Source organism: Thamnophis elegans, chromosome 4 (genome assembly GCF_009769535.1).
Source record: "Thamnophis elegans isolate rThaEle1 chromosome 4, rThaEle1.pri, whole genome shotgun sequence".
Taxonomy (NCBI): domain Eukaryota; kingdom Metazoa; phylum Chordata; class Lepidosauria; order Squamata; family Colubridae; genus Thamnophis; species Thamnophis elegans.
In genome coordinates, this window is record NC_045544.1 from 105,343,557 (window position 1) to 105,368,556 (window position 25,000).

The 25,000-nt window shown below is 36.7% G+C and overlaps 1 protein-coding gene across 4 annotated transcripts in view; it reads right to left on the reverse strand.

Annotated features, from left to right (window-relative positions):
• CCDC88A (coiled-coil domain containing 88A) overlaps positions 1 to 17,570 on the reverse strand; it is an 89,973-nt gene extending 72,403 nt beyond the window's left edge. For all 4 annotated transcript variants that reach the window (XM_032216996.1, XM_032216995.1, XM_032216994.1 and 1 more), the window contains exons 1-4: positions 16,645 to 17,570; positions 16,442 to 16,542; positions 4,367 to 4,475; positions 1,383 to 1,452 (exon numbers count right to left, since the gene is read on the reverse strand). In XM_032216996.1, the coding sequence (XP_032072887.1) occupies positions 1,383 to 1,452; positions 4,367 to 4,475; positions 16,442 to 16,542; positions 16,645 to 16,707 (343 nt within the window). In that variant the 5' untranslated portion in view covers positions 16,708 to 17,570. The remainder of the gene's footprint in view (positions 1 to 1,382; positions 1,453 to 4,366; positions 4,476 to 16,441; positions 16,543 to 16,644) is intronic.
• Positions 17,571 to 25,000: the final 7,430 nt, after the last annotated feature.

Sequence of the window (25,000 nt, forward strand, 5' to 3'; positions counted from 1 at the left end):
GGCTTCCCCATTGACTTTACTTGTCAGAAGATCACAAAAGGTAATCATATGACCCCAGGACACTACAACTGTCATAAATATGAGTCAGTTGCCAAGTGCCTGAATTTGGATCACAGGGCCATGGGATTATTCCAACGATTGTAAGTGTAAAAAACAGTCTTAAATCACTTTTTTCAGTGGCGTTGTAAACTTTGAACGGTCACTAAATGAACTGTGGTAAATTGAGGGTTATCTGTATAAAATAAATATTCCAGTTTTCTATATTTACTATATTTATTATTTATATTAAATAATCAAAATATTCTTTCTGGAGTTGCTCTGCACACTATTTTATAATCCATGAATAGTTAATTCTTACCCAAATTCAGTTCCACATTAAAAACAAGAGAAATGTTTTGTGTGGGACCTTTTTGGGGAACTTTATTCATCCAACCACGTTGAGAACAAAAGAACTGTCTGACGGATTGATTTTGCCCCATGTGAGGCGGATTCTCTCTGCCAAGCAGGGGTTTTCCTCTCAAGGAAGCTATTAGTATGAAAGTCTCTCCAAAAATTGAAGCAGGATTTCCTGCTTGGATTTCATGATGGCTCTTTTTCAGCCAACTCCCAAGAACCAAAGGAAGTCTTTTCAGCAGGTGGCAGCAGCTTGCGATATTCCCTGCTTCTCCATTGACTTTCTAGGGAAGTCATCCGGGAAGAGTGTCCATGGCAATCACATGTTTGCGGGGTGCTTAGCAACCTGTCTTAAGTATCAACAGGTTGCCAAGTACCCAGATTGCAATCCCTTGGCCATAGGAGCGCTGCAATAGCCCTAGGTTTGGGTATGGGTCATAAATTCTTTTGTTCAGCACCATCATAATTTTGAATAGTTTCTGAACAAATGGTTGTTAAGTGAGGACTACCTGTACAAATATACAATGCATGTAAAGTCAAAAAACATTTGACAGTATTATACAATATTACTAATAAATATTTGTGATTGCCAGATTCAGGGCAGGCACAAATAATTCTTGACTATTTAATTCCATATTCAGAAACCTATTTACATCTAATAAGATCACAGATATAACATTATAAATTTACTACAAACAATAATAAAGCACAGCTTCTCCAAAGCAGGGCAATAGAACCATATATATAGGTATATATCATATACCTTATATATACTACAGGATTTATATTCAAAGCTTTTCCTCTTTTTCTGAATCAAAACATAATTAGCTATTATTTTAAAGGTGATAAAAAAAGATCTAAGATCTAATAGATGTAAGATCTATTTACATAATATTCCTCCCTAACCTGAGAATAACTATTATTTTCTTGCCAACTTCAACAAATAAGAATTACATATTACAGTATTTTAAACTAGATGCAATGCTTACCTGAAAAGGGATTTTTTCCAATTATTAAAACATTTGGCAAAGGCATCATGATCAATTGCTGCAATGTCTCCTGTGGAAGAAGATTTAACTTTTGTAACTTTTATAACACTTATACCGAGGCTGAACTTTCTATATGTTTCTGACCTTAATTGACTATATTAAAATAAGCAACAAAATTATCCCTTATTTACAAGTGTAATATTGAATTAATTTCAAGAAACCATAACTTTACTTCATGGTATTTAAATGGTTCAGGTTTTACTTTTTGTAAAAGATGAAAGGCCTAGAATATTTTACTTATCCTTTTTGTTCTGCAAATATTCTTCTTATAAATTGATGTTCTTTTTTCTATCAAACAATTGATATATTGTTTCTGCCTTTATTGTAAGGAAAATGAAATTGAAAAATTGCCTGTTCCTAGTTGTTGTGGACAGTCAGTATTCCTAATATACCCAACATTTAATTAGTTTTGTTTCTTAAGACTTTTGGACATTTTTATGATTATGTTATTGTTTATGTCACATAGAAAATTAATGTTAAAACAAGAAAATCTAGAAAATCTATTAAGGAAAGTTAAGGAATGTTAATGTTAGAGAACATACATATTCAAAACAACCTATGTCAGAAGTTTAAATGAGCAATATTAGAAATACGTACCTCTTTAAGGACTTTAGAAATATTTTTTTTTATTTGTACAGAGCAATGATACTGGGAATGAGGTGAAAACAATTTGTAATTGTCATTTTTTCTACTACTAAAGATTCTTGTTTATTAACAGGTATACATGTATTAATATTTGTAACTTATTTCAAGCATATTGATATTAAATAATTATTTGAGAGAATGATAAATACCCAAATTCCCATAGCTAATTTAATTTAAATTCAAGTAAATAAATACGTTAATTGTAATGAATTAAAACCATATATAGCCTAAGTCTTCAGGGTATATAGGTGTTTTAAGTTTTCCTTCTATATGTAGATTCCTAAGATGCATTAAATTAATGGTTATGTAGCAAGCATATTGATTTTTCTCAATATTGTGAAATGTCTTACCTTAAGAAAGAAGACTAATTAAATGCTAGGTATATTAGGAATACTGACTGTCCACAACAACTAGGAACAGGCAATTTTTCAATATCATTTTGCTTACGAAGAGAACTACATCTTGTGTTTTTAAACCATTTTACCATGTCTATAAAATAATTTCCTACACTGACTATGAGAATGTAAAAACCTGTGAAGCTGACATGCAAAGATGATGCTGTACTAGGTTATTCAGGATTGAAACTGAATAAAAGTGGGTTGCAACTAAATAGTATCATTTCTGACAACTGTCAAATATCCTTTAAAAAGGCAACAATCTATTCTGCAAATTATTTCCTGAAGGTTGCCCTAATAAATTATATCACTACTAGACACTAATAGTTCTTGTAAGGGGAAAAAGAATAATCTAATTCTTTAAAGTTGCCATGCATTCCCTCAACATCTGGATAACTAAGAAAAAAAAGTGGTGACTATACAGATCTGAGGGACAAGAATACAAATAGTTCTCAATTTATTACCAGTCAAAGTTCTGATGGACCATTCAAAAAAGTTACTTGCAACCTGACTTTGAAGTTCCAACTTTGGTTCCTCCAGTCAAGTGACTGCATTTTGGGCACTTGGCAACAAACCCAATTTATAACTGTTCGCAGCGCTTTTCTATCATGTGACTGTAATTTATATTATATTTTTGACAGAAATCGGTGTTTACTTCCGGTTTCCAAAAAAACCCCAGTCTACAATGAACAATGGGTTCATTTAACAACCATGATGTTTGCTTAACGACTGCCATGTTCATTTATTGTCTACCACCAAGTAATGTACTGGAGGGCTGCAAGAGAATCAGGACTGTTTTAGTACACATATAGGTACTGTAAACACTATAATGCAATGATGGCTAACCTTTTTCTAAAGGTGTGTCAAAACTGTGTGCACATGCACATATGCGAGTGACCCCATCTGCGCGAGCGTCCCAGGCTCCGGGGGCTTTCCTGAAGCCTGGGGAGGGTGAAAACGTCTACCCCAGAGGCAGGGCCGCGGAAGGCCGTTTTCACCCTCCCTAGGCTTCAGAAAAGCCTCCATAGCCTGGGGAGAACCAAAACGGCCTCCCCAGCCCTCTGGAAGGCTGAAAATCAGCTGGTCAGTGTGCCAGAGCTGAGAGCTGCCGTGCCAGCAAATATGGCTTTGCTTGCCACAGCTATAATGTCTATTTGAATACACACTCAATTATGTGTGGCACAGTTACAGATGGTATAATATAGGCATTGAAGGTATGGCTGCTCATGAGGCTACTGGGCCAAGATACTGAGCCAAGCTTTGAAAGATGTTTCATAGAGATGAAAGTTAGTCATAATTAGCACATTCTTTTTTTGGTGTTTTTATCTTTGTTTTTAAATTTATTAAAAGCATTTTGAATTGCATGATAATATAAATTGAAAAAATAAAATAAATTGATTGAAGAACCAAAAACTCTATTTTATGCTACTCTCAGGGGTGAGCTTCAAAAATTTTAGCAAGGGGTTCTCTGCCCAACCAGGAGTGGGATTTGGAGATTCTCCAAACTGTACAGAATCTTAGCTAGAGGTTCTCCCAAACCCCTGTGAACCCCCAACAGCCCACCCTTGCTCTTCTTCGGTTCATAAATTCAACATGGGCTTGAGCAAAAAGCAGTAAAAAATGATCTTGCTCTCAGGCATATAATCTAAAACAAGTAACAGAAAAAAATGGAGTTGGGGGCGGGGAGGAAGTAAACTCTAGTTCTTAATGATATATCTGATTGGCCCTCTATCCCTGAAATTTTCTAAAACGACTTCAATATTACAATCAATGTAATTAATTATTAACCATTTATACTATGACAAGCTTTAGCTGTCCAGTCATTGTCCCTTCTTCCAGGACAGATAAGTGGATTTAAATATGTTTCAAACATGTTTTACACACCTGATAATATGATTTAATTTGTCTTATTAAAATAGACAAATTTTGAATTCGAAGTGATGCATCATTGTTGACCTTCTTATTTATTCTTTGACTAGCTGCTTTAGGATTTCTGAAAAGAAATTGAAATAAATAAGTACTGTCACTTTATTTGAATTTCACAAAGAAAAATATACAGATCAATAAATAATAAACACTAGAATACTTAGGGAACTTAATTTATAATTTACATAATGTTGGAACTACACAGCAGGCACATTAAGCATTGTTTACAGTAGAGATGCTATGTATTACTGAGTACATCAAGCCTTTTGTTGTTTTGAGTTTCATTTTTTTAAGGAAGTTACAGGAGAAGCTTAACTACTACTTCTACTACAGCTGAATGTCCAGAATATGTGGAACAAAACATAGGCTAAGGGAAGCAATTTAAAGAAATAAACTTGACTGTCTAAACAGGTAGTACTCAACTTATGACAATTGAGCCAAAATTTATGTTGTTAAATGAGAAATTTTGCCCTATTTTACGACTTTTCTTGCCACATTTGTTAACTGAATCACTGTAATTGTTATATTAGAGTAACACAGCTGTTAAGTGAATCTGGCTTCCACATTGATTTTGCTTGTGAGAATGTCACAAAAGGGGATCACATGACTCCATCATAACTGTGAGTCAGTTGTCAATGATCCGAATGTAAATCACATGACCATGGGGATGCTACAATGGTCATAGGTGTGAGAAATGATCATGTCACTTTTTTCAGTGCTGTTTAACTTCGAACCGTCAATAAATGAACTGTGAAAAAGAAAGTACACTCTCTTTGAGTTTTATGGTTTTACGTAGCAGGACATAATAAAAATCATCTGGTAATCATCTGGTCAATGCCTAGAATGCACTACCTGATTCTGTGGTTTCATCTCCATACCCCCATAACTTTAAACTTAGACTGTCTACTGTTGACTTCACCCCATTCCTAAGAGGGGAGTGCATAAGGGGAGTGCACAAGTGCACCAACGTGCCTACCGTCCCTGTCCCACTGTCCCCACTTATTCATATCCATTTCCTGTGTTCATAATCATGTTTATACTTATATCTGTTATCTTATACATGCTTGACAAAATAAATAAAAATTTAAAAAAGTAAAATTACTTAGCAATGATTAAAAATAGATAAATACAACCTCAGATAAACACATGACATATTACATCACTTATTTAACAAAAGGAAAGTCAAAAAGGAGACATTAGCAATGATCTTAGAGAAGCAACTGTTATCAATCTGGGAACGGTTATATTTCCAAACAATTTAAAATCCATCATTCTGCAGTGAGGAATATTATTCACAAATGGAAAACATTAAACACAGTTGCCAACATTCCCAGGAATGGCTGTCCCAGAAAATTCACCCAGAACCTGGAATGCTCAGGAAAATTGTAAGAGTTTTACTGTATCTCAGACTCTATAAACCTCAGTTAGTATGTTAAACATTAAGGTTCATGACAATATAATTAGAGAAAGACTGGATAAATATGGTTTGGAAGGGTTGCCGGGAGAAGGTGTCTTCTCTCTAAAAAGAATACGGCAGCATAGTTTAGATTTTCAAAGTTGCATCTGAACAAATTGGAACACTGTCCTTTGGATAGATAAGACCAAAGTGAAAATGCACAAATGAATGAATGAATGAATGAATGAATGAATGAATAAATGTAAGTGCTGCTCCAGGGCTTAAACCCTGAGCTTCTTGACTCATCCATTTTTGTACAATACAGCCATTTCTCACTATAGTACAGCAGACCCATTTTTATATAATGGTTCTATTCCAAGTATACAAACTCCATCTTTCACTTGTACCATATTTTTCGGAGTATAAGACACACCGGAGTATAAGATGCACCAAGATTTTGAAGCAGCAAATTAAAAAAAAAGTTTTTGTACTCTGCAGACCTCCCAAAAATGACCCATTTTTTTGCAAAAACTGGCCTGTTTCCCCCCCCCCCCAAAAAAGGGCCTGCATAGCCTTTAGGAGGCTTGTAGAATGCTCCTTTTTTACAGCCCGTTTTTTGCTCATTTCTACCCTCCCCACCCCCCAGGAGCACACTATAAGCCTCCTAAAGGCTATGCACGGCCATTTTGGTGAAGGGGGTGGGATTTCGGGAGGCAAAAAATGCTGTATTCAGTGTATAAGATGCACCCAGATTTTCAGCCACTTTTTTGAGGGAAAAAAGTACATCTTATACTCCAAAAAATGTGATATCTGCAGTTACCTATAGTGACCATACGTCCTTTATCATGGGACATATAGTTTTATAGGTATAGAAGTATATTATACATATACTATTTCAGAAAGCCCTCCTTTAGATTTATTTTTTTTCCTGGGTTTGCTTTTGAATTTTCTTTGTAAATGAAAGTTATAAATAGAAACACATTTTATCTTTGGAAACATCTCAGATTTGCCTTCTTTTCAGGTTTATTCTTTATTTCTTCCAGGATAAAATGATCACTCTAATATTAGAAAGAATGTGAGAATGATCTGTCTATTGGCTCTCTCTACCACCAGCCCTGATTGATCCAACCAGGACAACCTGCAGGAATACAGCAGGGACTGCCGACTTGTGGCTGTTGCTTTCTTTTCTTCTGTCAAACTCACAAAGCTCAAAGAAGCAAAATGCTATCTCCTTTCTGTTAAAGTGAAAAACAAAAGAACATCTTCATCCCATTATCTTGTCCATTTGGAGAAAATTTCTGAGTCAAAACACAATTTACTACCAGAATATTGGTATAAAATGGTATTTGGACTTTATTAAGAACACCCAACAGCAAAAATAGATAAAGTTAGGCTTATTTGAGCCTAGTATCATCTAGTCAAACTTCCTGCTCAAGGCAGGAAACCTTATACCCATCCCAAACAAATGTTCATCTAGTGTATACTTGAAAACGTCTAGTGATGGAGAACCCACAACTCTGGAAAGCAATGTATTCCATTGATTAATCGTTGCCCCTGTCAGGAAATTTCTCCTTTGTTCTAGGTAGAAATTTCCTTTTATGAGCTTCCACCCATTGCTTCTTGTCCTGCCCTCAGGTGCTTTGGAGAGAAGAAGGGGTTGATTTATTCTGCAAAGCTTCTGAGTGCAGGACAAGAAGCAATGAGAGGAAGATCATTAGATCCAATCTAGAACTAATGAGAAATTTTCTAACAGGGAAAACAATTAATTAGTGGAATGGCTTATCTCCAGAAGGTGTGGGTGCTCCATCACTGGCAGTTTTCAAAAAGAGACTAGACAGCCATTTATCCTTCTTGAGCAGAGGGTTGCACTAGAAAACCTCCAAGGTCCCTTCCAACCCATTTATTTTATGTCCTATTGTTTTTAAAGCTTTTCATGGCAAGGGGTATTTGAGGGACCCAGGAGATGGGGCTTTTCTCTGTAGGACCTGCTTTATGGAATATCTGATACATCTTACTTCAGTGTCCATTTTCCCTTGTGGCAATGTCCTGGTGAAAACTTTCACCATGTTCATCACTGACTGCAAATAGATTTTCAGGAAAGAAGTCCATGCATGAATGCAGAAAATGTATCTTCACTGACATATTGTAGTTCATGGTCTTATATGCTATAAGATGCTTGTCAACCAGCTGAATATAGTTTAGTGCTCTGTAATTGCCAAGAAAATTCTCAATGACATCCTTGAATGCCTTCCAGGCAATTTTCTCTGGGTCTACTAACAGATCTTTAAATCGTGTGTCACTGCAGTATCTGATCTTTGGACCAAAAAAAAATGCCTCCCTTAATCTTAGCATTAATTATTCTTAGAAATATCTGTCTGATATACTGTAGCTTTCCATATTGTAAAAGCTAGTTCGTTAGTAAATTTAATAGGAAATTAGGTTAAAATTCCTGGATTCTTTTCAAGAATAAAAGCTTGAAAAATTAACTTTTTTCCGTCATCCTGTACATGGTGGCTCTGATTTTGATTTAGAGGTTTTTATTTATGGAAATACCAGCTAGCCACAACAAATGTGACCAGAGCTCCAGCTAGGAGGAAAAGAACTGGTAATTGCTAAATTATCTTCAGCCTGCAACATGGTAGGTCCCTTACTTATGTTAATGATAAGCTTTGCTTTGTGTAATGAGCATGATCATATTCCTTCTCAGTGATCCATTTTCTGCAAAAGCATCTAGAGATAAGCAGCCGCTACTTTCCCCAAGTAAAATATACCCAGGATGAGATTGTTCTTTAAATCATTATTAAGTAGTAAGTTTTTCATTTTAAGTTCTTTGGTGTCCTGTCCATATAAATGGTGGCAAGCTCAAGAATATACTTCATATGTTTTTCATTAATGTACTACACAATTTCCATCAAAATACAACTTGTTTGTTCATAACATAAGCAAAACTTAGCTGTTTTGAAAAATGTTATTCTGACTTTTTTTCAAAATACAACAGCATAGTTTAAAAATCGTGGTGTGACAATTACTACCGATGTTGATATTGCACAGGTTTTCTCTCACCGTGTTTGAGCTTCAGATTTAGTCTCATTTTATGTACATGAATTAAAAAATACTCATTTGGGAAATCATTCATAAGCCTTAAACTAACAGCATCCCAGGGTCACATGACCACCCTACACAACCTTTCCAAGAGACCTTCATAAGCAAATGAAGGAAGCCAGATCTGCTTAATAATCATGGTGATTCACTTAATGGCCATGGCAAAAAGGTCATAAAATCGAACATGAAAAACTTAACAAGTTTTTCCATTGCTTAGCAATGGAAGTCCTGGTCAAATTGTGGTTGGAAGTTATGGGCTACCTGTACATTTATTTAAAGAACGAGATCCTTCTTATCAATGGAATGAGTTCCATTAGCAGAAAGAAAGTTATTATATTCTCAGCCCTTGTACCCCAGCTCTTAAAACAGAGAAGCAGAGAGAGGGAAAAGATATTAGATGAGGAAAATTTCACTCATTGACATTACATTTTACTCAACATGTCTAGCAAATGAAAAGGTTAATTAATATATAAGATTATAATTTAAATACAAATTTACATTAATTTAATTTCTGCAAGATTACGGATTTTTTTTTAAAAAATGCAATATTGTGTTATATCTCACTTAATTTTTACCTGTTGCTACCTTAGTTTTAACAATGTATCAACACATGTATATAGTATACTTTCATCATAACAACACAGCATTTATTATTTGTAAAAAAACTGAATAAAATTATTAGAGTAACAGAAGTGGAAGATAACTCATATCTGAAACCATACAAAACTACTCCATGGAAGTTAAACAGCGCAGAACCAAATAAGTCAGTGATTTTATGTTAAAAAATTCTTTAAAATTCACTTTGGATAGCAGTCATGTTTTTCTATGAAATGTACCCTTCTCTCTCATATATAGGTATAGGTATAGGAAATGCCCCTTCTCTCTCATATATAGGTATAGGTATAGGTATAGGTATATATGTATATGTTTGCAATTGCCAAATGCAAAGAAGACTTTGGGTGGCTTACTACATAACCAGTATAAGAAGTTAAAAGAACACAACTAAAACAATATTGGATAATATAGCACTAATATTCTAAAAAGTGAACAATAAAACTACTGCTTTGAAAATATTTTAAATACCAACATAAATCCCTTATTACTGCACTGTATTTAAACAGCAATATGGATGAAATAATTTCTGAACAGTAAATTCAGTAGTCAAAATAGATAAGTATTTTAAGGCAATGGTTCCTACATAGTTCAATAATTCATTCTTTAAAGCAGAGAATAGTATAGCAAAATAGGGCGGATTTGTCTAGAAGTCAGTAATTAGCGCAATTGTAAAAGCTAGCCTTAAGCTACTATACTATACTTTTAAAAGCAACCTACATATGACAAGTTACATTAATTTCAATTGGGGAGAAAACAGGGAAGAACACCCAGAATGTTGTTTGTTAAAAACGAAAAAGTACAGGAAATAGAAGAAAGTCTGTCATTTCTCAAAATCTATCAGTGTTACAAGATATATTCAATCATCACTTAATTAGGGATTAGTTATATTTTCATTCAGCAAAATATCTCAAATAGGTATCTAGCCATTACACTACCAGATTTCTAAATATAAACAGACCACAAACCCCATTATATTCACTGAAGATATTTAATAACAAGACATGCTACTTTACCATATGAACTTTTGAACATTTATTTGTATAGCTAAATAAATATATTTTATATAAATAACATAAACTGTTCTATCATCCATACCTGTTAGACCTACATACAAACAACCGATCCCTCAAATATTCCAAGTAAAATAGATCCTAAAGTAGTCTGTGTTTTGGTTTTTAAATATATTTGAACACAACTTCACAGAACGTGTACAAACATTATATCACTGTTTTATATGTATAGAAGATACTAAATGAATTAAACAATCTCACTGATATATTAGTAACTTCTTTCTTTTTTCATTAGTTATCTAAGTGCATATACTTTAGGGTGGCATACATTATTTGAGATCATGAAAGAATTATATTACAATATTGCCACTTTTAGAAGAAGGAAAAAAGAAGCATACAGTATAATCATCAGGGGAGTCTTCGACTAAAGCTAAATTAAACATACCTAAAGATATTGAAAGGCAGAATTTTCAAAGGCATTAGTGGTCTGAGTAATTTAATACTGTGGTTTGATTTATGGTCTAAGAGTCCAACTGCATGAACAATGTTCAGTAGCACGGCAGTTTTTGCCAGTGTATTTATACTTATTTCTCATGTGATCTCTCTGGATGTTAAAATCCGATTAAAAATGAAATATTTATCCAGCTTATTTTGTTAAGATTCTGCATTGAGCAAAAATGACTACATGTTGTACATTTTGTTGATTGATACAAACATAAGGCCACGTGCTTGAAAGTATATTCAAAAGTGGATATAGATAAACTTACAGTAGTGCTTAAAGATTGTGAACTCTTTTAAATTGTTCATATTTTTGCATAATATTTCCGTCCCACCTCACAGGGTTGTTGTTATGGGTTAAATAGGAGGAGGAAGGTGTATTGGATATGTTTTCCACCTTGAGTTGTTTGTAAAAATAACAAAGGCAGTATACAAACAATCAAACAAACATCATCAAAAACATGATCAGTTCTACATACGAATTATAAAACTAGATAAAGAGATCCAATTAAACAAATTAGTCAAAAACATACTTGTTCATTAATTTATTGAGGAAAATTATACAGAGTCAGTTTGGTTAAGGTGCTGGCCCTGGAAACCAGGAGACTGTGAGTTCTAGCTCTGCTTTAGGGATGAAAGTCAGCTGGGGGATTTTCAGCTAGTCACTGTTTTAGTCCAACCAACCTCACAGTGTTTTTGTGGAGAAGAGGTTTGAGTTCTACATATGTTTGCTACCTTGAGTTATATATTTAAAAAGTGGGATAAAAACATTATCATCATCATCATCATCATCATCATCATCATCATCATCATCATCATCATCTCTAGATAATTGTCTTTTCCTCAACAGCAGGTGACAACCAAGCCTAAGAGGAATTTCAACAGAACCATTTTGTACACCAATTACATCAATTTATACTCAAGGTTAGTCATGCTTTGGTCACGTTCTGTTTGGATTCTGGCAATGCCCTCTATCTGGAACTCTTCCTTCAGAACACCCAGATAGTTATGTACATACCACAACACGTCCATGTACTGCAACTACTTTATTAGCTTCATGGGCTGCTAGAAGGCTTCTAGGAGTAATGCAAGCACTGGTAATCACCTATAACTTGACGGCGAACCTATGGCATGCTTGCCAGGGGTGGCATGCAGCGCCCTCTCTGATGGCATGCAAGCCGTTGCCCCAGTTCAACTCCGGGACGCGTGCCTGTGCGCTTTGGGCACTTGGTCCGGAAAAGGTTAGCCATCATTGGATTAGGCTGTTTCACCCCTGGCTCAAACAGGAAACCCTACACCCATGATGACGAACCTATAGTACATGTGCCAGAGATGGCACGCAGCATCCTCTCTGATGGCACACGAGCCGTCGCTCCAGTTCAGCTCCAACACGCATGCACATGTGCCTCCCTCTGGCCAGCTGGCCTTTAGGTCTCTGCCGTACATGTGTGTGGGGAGGGGCATGTACGGGGGCACGCGTGCATGCACAAGGGTGGGTGCATGCATGGGGCGACATGCACATGCGCAGGGTGGTGGGATGCATGCTGAGGGGTCATGCACACATGCACGGTGATGCATGCATGGAGGATGCATGCACAGGGGATGCATACATGGGACACATTGCATTTTCTGGGTTCGGCCGTGTGCGCTTTAGGCACTCGGTCCGGTAAAGGTTAGTCATCACTGACCTATAAGGTATCTATGACACATAGTCATGAAAAAAATCCATGTAGTCACTAAGAGTTGACACAATTTGATGACATATAATCAATTCCGTCTTTAAAAAAATTATGGACTTCTGTGAATGGGCTTAGTTTTGAGTCATCAAGGTCTTGATTAGTGGATTACATACTTTACAATATTAAAAATTGTAGAACAGGAACAACAAATAGGAACACAGAAATTAGTAAGAATACTGAGGAGCATTTTATAGTCCTATAAGCAAATTATTTTTGAAAAAAATGCTGTTCAACATTTACACCTCATTTATAATCAAAGAGTAAACAATGAGAAATATTTCTAGGTATTATTCTATTTGAATGAACTGATTTAATTTTCATTCCATCTCTAACATAAAAAACAACATGGTCCTTCTGATCAAAGTACCAAGGAAGCAGCAAACAGAGCTCTCCTTTATTGGAAGTGTTGAAGCAAATGAAGGAGAATTTGTGTCAGGAACACTTCAATCTGGAATCAAGTTTAGGATTGGATTTGATGGAGTAAATAGCCCCTGCCAACCTCTTGATAACCTCTTATTGTCATGAAACATGGTAGTCCAGAAAACAGAATTTGAATTCCACTTCGCTGGAAGAATTGTCTTCTCAACCATAAGAGATAGCAATGGCCTCCTCTACCAAAAAAGTAATCTCTATTCCCTCCCCTCCCAGCTTCCAGGAGTCTGACACGGCAAATCAAATGAGGGCTCCAACAGTGCAACAACACTACTGACATGGTGGAGGTGACCAAACTATAAATTCTGCATAATATTTCAGTTGGCTTTAGAGAAGGCAGACAAACTGATATTCATAGGATCCAGTATTAAGGGTTTCTATCTCTCTATACTTCATTTTTTCTTTATATTCCTTAATCTTTTTTTTAAATGGAATTTGAAATGCTATGAAGTGCTAGCTTTTATTATGACTCTTCTTATTATTTATAAAATGATGGGTAACCCACTCTCTGCATGCACCTCCCAAATAAATTTTAGCAATAAAATCTTGTGTCATTTTTTGAGTCTGGGCAAGGGGAGTCAAGGATTACTAGTGGTTGTCTGACAGAGATCTCCCTTTCATATGCTTACTCTTAACCTCATAACTTCTCTAAATGTCAACCAGGCTCTTTCGGTTGATGTCTGTGGATGGTAGCTGAAGGTTCTCCTGAAAACTGGGAAGTTTAGTTTTGTTCTCAACCCCTCAGAAGATGCCCAACCAGACTCGACGTTGAATTTCTTTATTGGAATCCAAGGTCACTAAATTCCCTTATGTGCCAGGTAATCACAGATCAATGCATCAATTAATTGATACCAAAATTAAGCGTAAGTTTTCTTCTCTTCCCACTACCATAATCAAGCACCTTTAAGGCCAATGAGGTTAAAAAAACATCAAGTATGAACTCAATGTAATGTCTACCATTCTTCCAATCACATGTTCAAGAGTACATTAAATATTTGTAGCGGTTATGATTTGATATCAAAGCAGTTGAAATATGTCTTGCATTGTAAATTCTTCTATGGAGGTTTAAGGAAAGCAAATATTTTTCATAAGATTCAGATTTCCCCCTCCTGCCTTAGGGTATATATCCGTGATGTCGAATCTAAGGCTCGCATGCCAGAGGTGGCACGCAGAGCCCTCTCTGTGGGCACATCCGCTGTCGGCAGCTGCTCTTGAGGTTTCCGGCACACGCAAGCATGTGCCAGCCAGCTGGTCTTTGGGTTCCCGGTGCTCTAGCGCGTGTGAAGACCAGTTGGCCAGTGTGCATGCGCATGCCGGAATCCCAAAGATCAGGTAGCTAACTCACACATGTGCACTGGCCACGTGCACATACGCACACACACATTCCAGTTTGGGCACTCGGTGCCGAAAAAGTTCACCATCACTGGTATATATACTCAATATTAACAAGGAAAAAAACAATTCAGCAATAACACTTAAACTTATATGCTGCTTCATAGTGCTTTACAGAACTCTCTAAGCCGTTTACACAGTCAGCATATTGCTCCCAACAATGTGGGTCCTCCTTTTATTGACCTCGGAAACTGGAAAGCTGAGTCAACCTTGAGCTTGTCAGGATTGAACTCCTGGCAGTGAGCAGAGTCAGCCTCCAATACTACATTCTAACCACTATGCCACCATGCCAATTTATTATTATAATTCATATTTAAAAGCAGACTGATAACTTTATTTAATTATCTGTTACAGTAATATCCTGTCTTTCTGCCAGAAGCCCAATAAATTTTACAAGTATTGGCAGTGAAATGCTTCTGAATTAGAAATCACTGAAATGTTTCCAAAGTCTCACATACTATCATATCTTCTTCTGTGCCCCTTATCATCATGTACAAATTCACAAAATGTCCAGGGGACAAAAAAGGTGGTGACCCCAATTAAAACAATACTGTCAGAAACCTTACAGTAGTACACTTTTATTTACAAATTTTTAAAAATGCCTGTTATTCTAGTTTCCTCAATTTGGTTTGCAGCACTGAATTTACTGAATCAGTAAAATTTGACAAATTTCTCACTTTTCCATTGCTAACTACAATTGTGCTTTCTTGTGAAGACCTTCCTTATTTAGGTCAAAAAGATTTAGTAAATTATTGTGTCATATATCCAGAATAATGATTCATGTATGATGATTCCCACATGTTGAATCACTAGTTTCTGAGGGATGCTCTTGGGCAAACATACAGCACAAGGAGCTAGTATATCTAATCAGCCTTCTTCAACCTAATATTATCTTATCAATATTCATTAATTCAACTAGTATGGCCAAGTTGGGGAAATCTCATCTAAATATAAATATAAAGTTTCTATGTAAAATTGGATCTTAGTCACAAATCTAAGCCCTTTGAATAGTAGATCCTATTATAGATAAGTTATATTCATCCCACCAAATATGTATTTTAACTGTATTACTGAATAAAATACAACCCCATGGAATCATTCTCTTCCATTTATTTGATAAAGCATGTTTTGTACACTAACAAACTTTTATTTTTCAGTGAATATAATAAAACAAATTTTAAAAAATAATTAGACCTATAAAGTCTAATGTGATTGTTTTACTAAGTGAATCAACTGGAGATCTAATTAGACTTCATAATAATTATTGCAAAATACTTATATGAAAATGAAAATGTATAGTCCTTAATTGGAGCATGTTAAATCCTCCATACTTTTGTTCTGTCTTTCAATATATATTATAACCCAGAATAAATATATTAAAACTGTAGTTAGCCTAATCAATGAAATTTAGTTCCAAACAAATACTTCTAGAATCAGGATATAGATAAATCATGCTACATTTTAATAAACAACTGATTAAAATCAAGCATTTGCTATTCCATATGCTCTCTACAGATGCAGGGATGGGCCACAAATAACAGGCAGATTATTATTATGCACAGGCAAGGTGCAGTGCTTAACCCTTTATTTCTGCCTGATTTTCTCTTCTTGCCCCCGCCTTTTTTTCACTGAAATCAGAGATTTGTAAGACATCAAAAATATAATAGCAGAGAAAAACAGCATACATCTATGTTATAAAATCAAATAACAATATAAAATGAAAATATGGTAAGGCACTATTCTGTTCCTACAATACCTGAAAGAAAATAAGGTCAGAGAGGGAGCTACCTTCTTGAAGGAATTCTTAAAGCAAAACATCAAAAAGCAATGAAATCACAGAGCAACTTACATTTGCAGCATAACTTCATTTAAGAAAACTCCATCTAGAAGTGCAACATATTCTTCCAGGTTGGTTGCATTTTGTCCAGCTAAGGATCCAAATGTCTTAACCTAGAACACAGAACATATTTATCATCACTATGACACGAATTCTGCTTGTACTTGGCAAGAAATCCTTTATATAAATTCCATTACTGATCAACAAATGCTTACCCAGGTAACAAGTGGGCTCGATACGAAGACCTCCAAAAGAGGTGTGAATATCTCATTTTCCATGTTTTAATAAAATATCTGAATTACAAAAGGTTAGATGAGAAAAGTCTCTTCTTTGCGGTAATTCCGTGAAATGCCCAACGTCTTCAGGAAGAATATACCCTGGCTAGTTCCCAAATAAAATTCAAAAGTAGTCAGAGCTGTGGCAACAAAGATTTCATTATCCACCTCGTCCAAAAACGGACTGATCGAGAGGCCATGGACGTTCTTGGGGTTTTTCGCCTAGGGCTCCGATTGACTCTTTCTTCCTCCTCTTTCCGCGCTGAAGGGGAAGGAGAAAGGAGAAACCCGACGACGATCCTACATCAGCCGCAAACTCTCCCCCCCACCCCCCTCTCTCTAGGCTGCACCACCATAAGCAGGCTAGCCGCAGGCATGCGAACGGGAGGAAATTTCAAGGAAACTCGCCCCGACAGCTAATTTTAAACCCCCAGCTAGCAAAAAACCGTACGTATGACAGGAAAAGCAAAAATCGCATTCTCCTTCCCAACCACTCGAGAAGTCTCTTAGATTCAAGCTGAGAGAGGTCGCCCTCTTTCCTATCCAAGCCCCCCCCCCAACACACACACACAGACACACACACACGTACGTTTCCCCCTTTCCCAGGCAGACAGGACGCCCGCCGGTTCCTGCGCTCACCCCACCCAAGAGCCTCGCACTGCCCCTTTCTGTGCTACCTCTATTTCTCGCCTTGTCCCCAAAACCTTCCTTACTTTAGGGGTAACTGAGCAACACCCATCAAAAATGAAGCAGAGCCCCACCCCCTCGCCTAGTCCCTCGGCGCTCGCAATTGATCGCTCCCTCCCGCTCGGTTCCAAGGCTACCGGCAGCTCCAGCCTCTCCCTTCCGCAGCTTCTTCCACAACCACGGCCCCCTCACTCCCTCCCACCCCACCCCACCCCACCCGACTTCTTCGCTCCCTTAAGCCCTTATTATTCGCTCCTCCTCTACACCCCACCACCCTCGTTTTATTCCCCCCCTTTCTAGTAGTTCAGTTCCAGGAGCGGTTCTCCAGCCCCCCCCCCCCCCCCGCCCAAGCCTACCACCCTTCCCTTCCCTTCCCTTCTAGGGACTAATTTTCCGCTTGCGGGTGCGCACACCCACTGCCGTCTCCCTGAAGTAACGGCCACCGATCTTCAACAGATTCGCATGGCTCACACGCGCACTCCCCTTCCTTTCGCTTCTGTAAGGAAGAGGAGAGAGATCCCTCCGCAAAGCAGGGGAAAGGGGGGGGGGGGTTGACTTTTTTCTTCTTCTTCCTTGCAATCTGTAGGTTTCGACTTTATTCCTCCGCCGCTGGACTGACTGATGTTGGAATTAAGGGAAGGGGAGGGACGAGTGTTGAGGAAGGCAGAAAAACCGCTGCAGGGCGCGCGCGAGGAGCGCACCCGGGTCGGCCGCAGCTGCAGACCCAGCGAAGGGCGCGCGCCGAGCAGCTTATAATGGAGAGAGGAGGAAAAATACTAGTATGCTTGGGAGGAGGGTAGCATGATAAAGAGGTAGTAGATTTTTCCCCCCCTATATGACATGCCACCAAGTCTGGAATTCTGGCTTGAGTATGTAATGTATATGAATGTTCTCTCTGGATCCTGCATTTGCTTCCTTTATGCATTAGAAAAAGATAGGTGAAGAAGATAAATAACATGTTATATGCAGATCTTTATGACATTAAAAAAATAATGGGTGAATTCCTTATGTGGGGAAGGCTGGAAAGATTAAATATATTTTTGTCCATGTTAGAAAGGACTAATTCTATTTCCATCATAACCTCCAAGCAAAAATAGTACACTGGAAGAGTTCTTTTCCTGTCTGCATTGCATGGATGTTGATGTGCTCCATGACTATATATCCCATGGCTATCATTCTGTTGGATGGTCTTCATTCCACTTGGTGGCTCTCAATCTATTCCTTAGTTTACTGTATGAGATCTCTGGCTGCCTTTCAGTTACAGGACATTTCAATTTTAAGTGTCTTGTGCTACTTCTGGAGTGAAATATTTTACTTTCAATATTGCCATTATGGTCCAGTTGGTGTCTATCAAGTCCCTTGTACAGAGGGGCCATTTTTTTCTGGTCTCTGAGCTGTCATTCTGAGAAGCCATTATTTCACCATTCCTTTGTGTCATGCAATTCTCCAGTATTGGGGGAGTTCATTAATATTTGATGTAAAAGTTTACCAAACTAGGAAGAACATACATAAAAATATTAGAGAAAATAATAACATTTAATGTAATAAAATAAGTGCAACATTTCTATCACTGGCGTATTTTAAAATAATAAAATGAAAAGGCTTATACAACTTTGCCTTATTCAACTCTTTCTTAGGACATTCCTTGGTCTACCATACTGAGAAGGTATAAGCAAAAGAAAAAAAGATAAGTCAGATGAGAGTTGGCAGAATAATCAATAGCTTGCATTGTAATCTAGGACACAGAAGAAGAGAGATAACTACTGGCAGATATGTCTTCCCAAAGGTGTCATCCAATTAAACTAATTGCTGCTAGATTCAAGACAGACAAAAAAAAACACTGTATTTTATTGCACTTTAGGTACCAACAAATTTATTATAGCAAAAATTTTCATGAATTTATAGATGAATTTATCAGATGCATGAAGCATCATTCTAACATATATGTATTGTACATGAAAGGGTAGACATCTACGTAACTATGTCACTGTAAAGGTAAACGTGTAATGGAAAAAAACCAGTATGATAATTAGATCTAGCCTGTACTCAATTTACCATGACAGTATTTTTTTCCAGAGGACTAAGATTTACACAAACCCACTTTATAAGGCTATTTACTTGCAGACAGAAAAATATTAAAATCTCATAGTAAAAAGCACGCAATAAAATTAAGCAGTTCATATACCGGTATTTAAATAGTAAGTTTTTATTTTAAAGTGTTGCCATTAGCAATATTTAAATCCTTAAAACTACGGAAATTTAGCAGCAGCAGCCCTGTGACATAAGCTTTACCTCTGTTAGGTAAAAGAAAAGCTAGATACACAGGGAAAAAAAGGAACTTCTAATTCATCAGTCTCAGGATATTGTGCAACAAGATGTGCGGATGATTAGCAGATTTTATTATTTTAAAGCAAATGTTAACTTTTGGCAGGAGGTTAAATAAAGACCTTTTACCTTTCCCACACCAAAAGTCATGCTTCTAAAAGTAACCAGGGCCAAGACACAGACAAAAACTATTACTTACTTTTTAAAGTATTTTGTATACTTATATTTATTACCATAAACTAATGAAATAGTTGGTATGGTTATTTCTCATGTACTGAAGGATTTTTCACTCCTGTCACATTAAAAAGTATAACCTAGGTGAGAGGATTTTAAAAATAGTTTTTATTAAATGATTTTAAATTCATAAGAACTACATTAAAAAAGATATAATAAACGTGAAAAAAAATTAAAACGGAAAAGAAGAGGCAGAAAAAATGATGTACAAAGACAGAAAACATGAGAATAAATATAAAGGTATGGCTTCCAATCTTCAAACTCTCTCTAATATTACATCTTTCATCCAGTCTTTCATAACCTTTCTCTAATTATCAAAGCCAAAAGTCTCAAAATCTTTTAATGCAAAAATCCATAAGATGAATGTCAATATCTATCTTACTCTAATCAAAGAAGTCAATTTCACCATTTCAGCAAGTTCTATCAATTTCACCGACTGTCCTCCATGGTACAAAATCTTCCTATCTTTTGCATATAATAATATTGCTGCAGTAGTCATGTACTAAAACAATCTTTCATGACTCTTCTAAATGTATCCATCAGTCCTGAAAGGAAAAGTTCTGGCTTCAAATGGTGTCATGTAACAATACGTCATTTTATAAAAAATCTCTTTTTTAAGTTTATAACAATGTAAATTCCTGCCTTTTTGACTATATATTTTTCTATTGACCTATCCATAATTTTTATACCCAAAATACTTACCATATATTCTTACCATATATTCTTTAACCTGTTCTTCTATTTCAAAGTCAACAAAAGTTTATACATTTTATCAATTACACATATTCATCATTATTACACAATTGCACTTCAAATTCTTTTTTTGCTCCAATATAATATTTTAACCATTTAATTTTTTTCTGATAAATGTAAACCATTGATAGCTATAGCCTACTGCCATTGATTGCTCTTTTCGTTTGAGTTTATATTTGATTGATTACATTAAATGATAATTCTGCAATAATTCCTGGTAGTTAGCAATTTGTCTTTGTTTCACTTCTATAAAATGCTTCTTGTGCTGAGATTCATAGAGATGTTTTCAGCACAGCCATATCTATTCTATATTCTCAGTATGAAATGTCTAATAAAGTGATTTTGAAATCACTTTAAGTTTAACAAAACATAACATAGATATCCATGCCTCAGTTATGACCTTCTAAATCTGTTGCTATTGCATGTTTTTCAGCAACACCCATTCCTTAATCCAAACCAAAGAACAAGCTGCAAAGTGCAATTTCAAATCCGATAAAACCAAACCCCCTCTTTGTAAATAAGAAAATTGTTGTTTCTGCAACTGTTCTGCTCATTCAATCAAAATGGAATTGACTATAAAGAAAATACCATTACCTCCCCCATTCTTAATCCTCATAATCTGCCTACAAGGATATGCTCAGTAATATGGCAACTGAGACATCAAGGACAGTCAGGACAGTTGCACTACTACTATCCAGGCCAGAAGTCATCAGCAAGTATAATCAGTGTCATCTCAATATTGAGCCCCAGCCTGAAATTGGACTGAAAATGGACCAGGTAATATGTTCACTCCAGCATCCTCTGAAACTGTAGCCTGACTACCTTCTCAGAACTTTCCCCAGAAAAAGGAGGTTGGGGACTGTGTAAAAGTTGTCCAGGACTGTTGATAACTACAATAGTTTCACAAGGAGGTGCACAACTCCAACACCTTCAAGACATGCAAAACCAATCCCACCCTCAGAGGGGAAGTCACCATTGCATAGACACAGCCACATGTTCATCCCCAGGCATAGTGATAAAACATTTATGACTAGTGGCCACAAAGTTCAAATAATAACATCTGTGTCCTTTCTCCTGGCCCAGCACCCACTACCCAGACATCTCTCACTATGCTTCAGGAAATTTTCTGTTGGACAGCCAATAGACCTTAGAAGCCAAGAATCGTGTAGCTTCATCCATTCCACCACACTTCCCAAAACATCTGGGCATTGAACCTCATTCAACTCCTGCAAATACAATTTTTCAGCCAAAGCCGCAGTGTAAATCCATATCATAGACCAGGGGTCAGCAAACTGCGACTCTGGAACCGCATGTGGCTCTTTCTTCTCTGTGCTGTGGCTCTGTCGCCGGTTGGCGCCACAATTTTGAGAGGAGCTTCCGGTGCGTGGGGGGAGGGAGAAGCACAGTGCGCCTGGAGAAGACTCTATGGCAAGGGGAGGGTTTTCCAGTTGTCTCCACAATTGATAGGGCTTTCGGTTATGACAGGTAGAGGAAAAAGTACACCGTGCTAGGAGGAGACTCTATGGTGGGGGAACTGAACTTCCGGTCAGCTCCAGAATTGAACAAGGTGCTTTCAGTTAGGATCTTTATGGCTTTTGGTGTTTTCTTTTCTGTGGGAAACGGGTCCAAATGGTTTAAGTTTGCCAACCCCTGTCATAACCATCTCAATTATCAGGCTGAGATCTGTCTCCTGGTGCCACAGCACAATAGGGCTCTCCTTCTGGGCTGTCTCACAGTAACTATAACACTGAGATCAGGCTCCCATACCAATATTGCAGTAGTGACTTAAATCATCAGCTTCATGGTGAATGGTTTACATTCTATCCTTCTTCCAGAGCAGCACTTGTTATACTCCTTTTGCATTTTTTCCTCCAGAGCAACTCTGGAATTTATTAGGTTGAAGAAAAATGTTTGGATCAAAATCACACAGTGACCTTCCGTGCTGAGGGTGAGCTAAAAGGTAGCTTTCACTGGACAAAGATTTTGCATCCTGGACATGTTTGGGTATTTCCTTACAGATTTTGGGCTGCTAATCATGAAAATAACCTGTAATTTAACCTACCACATACCATTTTATAGAAACCTTCTGTTTTTACTCAATGGGAATTTACATCTTCAGCATCTGTTGGCTATGCTGCACACCAGTGTGGGTTCCTACCGATTCGGACCAACAATTTTAATTGCATTGCACATGCAGCGGGCATCAAGCATGCGTGCCAAGCGCACACACAAGCAAACCAGCAATAGTGGCTGCCAGAACCCACCCCTGCTGCACATATGAAAGAAACATGAAAACACAGAACAGGGGTTGAAGCACATTCAGTACACCAAGTACAACTGGAATATCTGGATATCTAAAAGTAGTGGTTCTGCTGCTTGGAATGCAGTTTGGATATACCAAGTATTGTTATTATGTGAATGGGACAATCATGCAAGAGAGTTGCATTACATTAAAAAGAAATGGCCTCTCTCCCTCGGCATGGCTAGACTACATGACTCTGTCTAGGAAGTTGGTGCCATTTTCTATATATGAATTTCTGCTTTTTAAGTGTGTTAATCTGCTGGAAGATTTCATATAAAACAATTAGAATTTACTGTTTTGGCCTGAATTGTAGATATATTCAGTTGTGCTCAAATTTGCTATAAATTGACAAAAAGTTAATTTTCATGTGACCATTTATCAAATGTTGTTGACATTTTGCTTTGAAAAACTTTGTACACCAGCTGTCACCATTTAAAAAAAAATAGTTTTGACTGACCAAAAAAACCATGTGATGTTACTATGGAAAAGGTCTGCTGATCTCACCAAAGCAAACAGAAGAGAGTTGTTCTTTCCCTTACTGAAGTTTGGCAACAATATTATCTCCAACCTCTATTCCGAGCAAATATTAAATTTGCTGTTTAGTTGGCTTGGTTATAATTGTTATTTAAAACTTAGAATAATGCCATTAAAAAGATCCATGAATTCATATTTGAAAGGCAACACTGATTGAGGAACAGCAAGCATGAACAGGGCCAATTCTGTTTAAACTTTCAATTAATTTTCTCCCTATCCATAAGCAGAATTGTTAAAAAGGGAAAGTTAGAAAACCCACAATATCCTATCTTCTTATATACAAAAAATTCAGAACATTTATTTTTAGTATTGAAGGACAAAATATATAGCCTAGATCTAGCAGGACAAAGGAAGCAAACAAAGCCAGGAATAGTGTGCCTGGAGGGATAATAAGGGAACAGATGACGGAGATGGGCACATATAGAACTGTAGTGTTCTGTACAATATGCAACTAACAAGAATTTTAAAAATTGGATTAAAATACATACTATGCTACACATGTTTTATTCTAAGGAATCTTCAGTGTGCCTTAAAAAGAGGGAAACTTAAAATTAATCAATCAATTTAACAAGATAAGCAGGGCAGCATCAGGCACATGGGAAATTATTTAAAGCTGTAGATTGAAGGTAATTGAAGCCTTATTCAAGTCAAATTCAATTCCTAGTAATTTCATGGAGACATACATACAATTTTTCTGGCAGCAATGCATAATTGGTTTGGCATTGCCTTTGTCTTGTTTTGGAATGACTTTCTTTTATTTCCCACTTTATCCTATCAGCTGATAGTTCCTGAAGGCCTTCTATCCAAGCCCATCCCTGCTCATTTAGCAAACCTAGTTAAGGTTACCCTACTGGTTATATTTATATATTAATTATTTAAAAAATGTTACTTAATTTTATTTATTACAAAGTCATCTATGTAGCTCCACTCTGAGTGCCTAGGTTTGGAAACACAGTATGACATCCTCATTAATCCATGATACCAAGTTTTCAGCAGAATAATAATCAAATTTTCATTTCTACTGGAATTCAGATATTCATAGCCACTTGAAACACTAATACAGCTAAGGCTATCCTTGTATTTGTGAGTAAGTTACTCTAGTGCAGTGTTTCTCAATCTTGGCAACTTGAAGATGTCCGGACTTCAACTCCCAGAATTTCCCAGCCAGCATTTGCGAATGTTGGGAGTTGAAGTCCGGACATCTTCAAGTTGCCAAGGTTGAGAAACACTGCTCTAGCGATCAGGGTCAATCACCAAAAAAGATCATATTATAATGCCTTATGTTAGACATTCTGTGAACATAACCAGCTGCAAGGTCTCTCTCTTGGATTTCACTAGATGGGCAGATTTCACATAAAATAGTTTAGGACTAAGGTAAGTTATATTATCTCAGTCTAATATATTTTACATAGTTGTAGGAAGAAACTGGAGGAGAGAATGCTATGTTTACCATATTAGGTT